General features: G+C 52.6%; 1 protein-coding gene across 1 annotated transcript in view; it reads left to right on the forward strand.

The window, feature by feature from the left end:
- Positions 1-4,433, forward strand: part of EHMT1 (euchromatic histone lysine methyltransferase 1) — a 114,545-nt gene that overhangs the window by 4,905 nt on the left and 105,207 nt on the right. Inside the window, exons 2-3 of the mRNA XM_007946987.2 lie at positions 229-409; positions 4,034-4,191. Coding sequence (XP_007945178.1) covers positions 229-409; positions 4,034-4,191 — 339 coding nt within the window. The remainder of the gene's footprint in view (positions 1-228; positions 410-4,033; positions 4,192-4,433) is intronic.

Here is a 4,433-nt window from a genome sequence, read left to right on the forward strand (position 1 = left end):
CTCCTTTTAAACATGAAAACACTGTTTTCAGCTTGAGGAGCTCACTCTGCAGCCCCTGCCCTGACTTCCCCATACTGGGCCTTGGGTCCAGCACCCACTGCGCTGCGTGGGAGCCCTGCTCCCCTCTTTACAGGGACTGGTCTATTGGTTGAGGGAGCTTTGTGGGGCTGGTGTCGCAGTGAGGCCTTTTGTGTGGAATTGTGGTTTCTGCCTGTCTCTGTTTTGAAGCACGTGGCCAGTAAGGAGCCCCGAGAAGTCCGAGAAGCCAGAGACCACAAGGAGTTGAAGGAGGAGATCAACAGGAGCGTGGCTGATTTTGGGAGACAGCAGCTCTTACCCCCATTCCCGCCCCTGCATCAGTCGCTACCTCAGAACCAGTGCTACGTGGCCACCGCAAAGTCCCAGACAGGTAGGAAGCAGCTGCTGTTTGCAGGGAGCATGGCTGCCTGCATGTGCTGTGTTGCTCCAGACTGTGGCCACGGCTGCAGCATGTACCTGTGTGTACCTGTAACCTGGCAGAGGGACATCAGGCATCTGAGCTTGTTTTCACCCTGGACATGAAGGGTGTGTTCAGCCCTGAAATTCATTGATTTGAGTTAGTCGGGGGTCAGATTCAAGAAGTCACTGGATTGCTACGTTAAGTGTTCCTGGAAGCACTGCGGTGCATTGGGAAGGTCTCTAGGTTAAGATTGAGGAGTCTTGTGGACTCTGTCACCCACTGCTTGTCAGTGTGACCTGTGCTGGCAGCTGGGGGGGAGGATGGACCCTCAGCCACTTCCTGTGGTGTCTGTGTGCTCAGCAGCATGGGACGGTGCTGGTGGATGGGTCCCCACAGGGCGAGAGTCACTCGGTCCTCTGCATCCCGTCCCCTTCCTGTCTTGAGTGGGCAAATTTGGCACCATCTCTGGAGCCACGGTGGTTCCTTCAGAGGAGTTGAGGGTGTGAATGTGGGAGGCCCGCTCTCCGCAGCCTGGCCTTGTGCCTAGGCCTGGTGGGGTTGTTGACCTGAAGTGTCATCTGGTGAGATGCATGTCTTTCTCTGGACTTTAAAACCACTTACTCTAAATAATCAGACTTCCAGAAAAGTTGCACAGTTCCACGAGGAATTCCGGTATATTCGTCATCTATTCTACAACATGCGCATAAACCTACCCTGTATATAACTTTTTATTTCTGACTCCTGAATATAACCTCTAACTACATCACTGTGTTTCCTAGAAACAGCAAGGCAGTACCCCTCACAGTAAGGACATTCTCTTAGGTAGCTACAGCAGTTTTCAACATCAGGAAATTACCTTTTTGTTTTCAAGTACTTTGTTTTCAGGGAAGGTTTATACAGCAGTTGAGGTTCCTATCCAGCAGTTTCTACACAAGTTGTTGACTGACACTGGTTCCACTCTCTGCAAGGCATGAACGCTGTTCTTACTTCCATTCTGGTGGTTCTGTCTCCATTCATCTAGTCTCCCTGTCCCCCCTCACCTTCTCATCTTTGTTTTAAAGTCATTGTGGACCATTGGTCCTCCTTTGCAATTTTTAAGGAGCCCAGTACTCATGAGTGGTGTTCATTATTTTTGAGCCAGTTTGTTACTCAGCTGCAAAGTGACCTGAGGGTTAGTTTGGCTCAGGGTTTGAAGAGGATCTCAGGGCAGGAGTCTCAGGGAGTCCTCCAGTTTCAACCAGTCCAATAGGCCTGTTCTTTTTTGTTTGTTAAGAAATTTCAGGTTCTGTTCCACATTTTTCTCCCATTCTCTCAGGGTCCATCTATTGTGGCCCTGATCAGAGAGGTCAGTAGAGGTAGCTGGGCCCCCTCATCCTGGTCTTGGTGTAGACGCGGCTGTGTTCCATGTAGATGGATGCCCCTCGGAAAAGGCCTTTGATGCAGTGCTTGGATCCACTCGGCACCTTGTGCAGCTGTCACCAATTGTCCCATTAGGTGACCTTTTGTGCTGACGTCCCCCCCAAAAAAAACCCCTCGTATGCAGCAAAAGGAAAAGATCAGTCAGGATCCAGCCCAGGGCCACACAGTACATTTTGTTGGTGTCTTGGATATTCCTTGTGCCGTTTTCCTCATCCAAACACTTTTTTGGGAACAGCCCAGTTTTTATAGACTGCTCTAAGCCCATGGCTGAGGTCTCCTCTGAAGAGTGTCGCTGGGCGATGTTTGTCCTCAGTGCACCCCACACGGCATGTCCCTGCAGGGCTCTCCTCTGTGGAGCGGCCGATGCCCGACGTGTCCCTGTGCTTGGGGTGCCCGTGGGCCTCTCCTCTGTGGAGCGGCCGATGCCCGACGTGTCCCTGTGCTCTGTGTCACTGCTCATTTGGGAGGAGGGAGTGTGATCGTGCAGGCCCTCGTTCCTCACTCCACGTCCATTCACTGAATATTGTTGCCCAGACGCCCTTTCACTCGGGCAGATGCCAAGTGGTGAGTGGGCTTCATTGTTCCTTCTTTATTTATAATTAAATTTTTACTGCAAGGAGCTGGCTGCCTGGCCCTGTGAGGCCTTCTCCTTCCTATAGTGGGGAGTATTTCTGGACGCCTGCAGGGCGCCGGTCTTCTCCTTGTGGGTCCCTGTGGAGGACTGCCCACCCCGTCTGAACCCCAGCAGTCACCTCCTCAGCAGCCATCCCTTGCGCTGTCTGCCCCCGGCACTGCAGCAGCACCCACACTGATGCCTCAGGCACTCATTTCTACCTGTTCAGGTGCTCCTATGGGTGCCAGCTTGCTGAAAGTCTATCAGTAGATGGGCACTAACAGCCTCTCATGTATGGCTAATGAGGCAGCTGGAAGGGAAGGAGCGCCGGCCAGCATTGAGTGGACGTGGCAGAGGAGCAGACAAGCAAGGGTCCGTGTGTGTTTTCAAAGCTGCGAGACTGACGGGGTCTGATACCAAATGCAGAGCCCTCACCCCTAGAAAACATTCACAACATAAGGATGATGGTGAGTGTGGCATTGTATCCTCAAGGTAGCCACAGAGCCGGCCCTGGGACACTGGCTGTACCAGGGTCCCCTTGGAGTGTGTGCTCAGAGCTACCCTCTGGTGACAGCCAGTGTCCTTGCGCCCCCGCCCCTCCAGCACAGCCCCAACTGCCTCTAGATAGCTGTGCAGCAGCTGCTTTCCCCCAGGAGCCCCATGCTGCCCACTGTGTGCGGTTGTACATGTTCTTTCAGAGTGCTTTTTCTCTGTTTCTGTAAAGCACATACTTTTCCCCAGGCTTTAGGTGCAGTTCCTTTTTGTTAAAGCAGTAAGTATGGTTTTCAAATCCTGTAGCTTTTATAGTAAAATATCATAGAGGCCTCACTCTGTGAAACCCTCAAACTGGGGCACCTTTACTCAGGATGTGGAGGGACCCCTGGATTCCCTGCATGGCTTCCTCACATCCGTTCTCCTCACCCTGCTCCCTCCCCACCCTTTTGGACTGGAAGCTGTTCCAAGGCCACCTTGGTTCTTGGGCCCTGCGAAGGGACCCTGGTGGTCATGGAAATGGAGTGCTGCTCCCGGCTGCATGGTCCTTCTTGAGAGGTAGAGAGAGGCTCTGAGACCATGTAACTCACATTCACTTTCTTGGTCCATAACTGAAGTCTCAGATAGGTGGGCATACCAGGTCCCCCAGCTGAGCAGCCCCCGCTGGGGGCTCTGCTCCTTCCCGGACTCAGACCCTGGACTCCAGCTAGAGGAGTCTCTAGGGCAGGAGTGTTGCGTTTAAGGTCAAGCAGACTGGGCGTTGCCGGTGTCTCACTGGGCCCCGCCTGTGGTACCTGAGGTTTGCCGTGCTGTGAGTTGGCTGTCCCTCCTGAGCTCGGGCTTCTGCTGTGTACAGTGTGCTTTGTGCTTTCTCTGTCTGTCCATAAAGCGAGTAAGGAGGGCCTGTTCACACTGTCACACGGCCAGGTGCGGGCCCTGAGATGCTCTGGGCCTGATGGGATAGCACTGGCCCGTCACGGTTAGTGTATCAGTGGTCACCTGACTTTAAAAGCATTTGAATGGTATTTCTTTTCTTTTCTTGTCCCCTTTTGACTTTTTTTTTTTTTTAGCTTGCTTGCCTTTTGTTTTAGCAGCTGCAGTATCTCGGAAGAAAAAGCGAAGAATGGGGACCTATAGCCTGGTTCCTAAGAAAAAGACCAAAGTATTAAAACAGAGGACGGTGATCGAGATGTTTAAGAGTCTAACTCATTCCACTGTGGGCTCCAAGGTAAGGCTGATGTTTCAGTTATCTGCCATGTGTGCTTGAGAATACACCCTGCGCCCAGGGCCTGTCTGCCAAAAACAGCATTGTGTGAGGTCGTCAGTAACCTAGAAGATCTTAGTTCCTATCGTGTGAGGTCATCAGTAACGGGGATGACTCTGTCCCTATCCAGGGAGGTCATCAGTAACCCGGATGACCCCGTCCCTATCCAGGGAGGTCATCAGTAACCCGGATGACCCCGTCCCTAT

Source organism: Orycteropus afer, unplaced genomic scaffold (genome assembly GCF_000298275.1).
Source record: "Orycteropus afer afer isolate SDZICR_OR568_19922 unplaced genomic scaffold, OryAfe1.0 scaffold00174, whole genome shotgun sequence".
NCBI lineage: Eukaryota > Metazoa > Chordata > Mammalia > Tubulidentata > Orycteropodidae > Orycteropus > Orycteropus afer.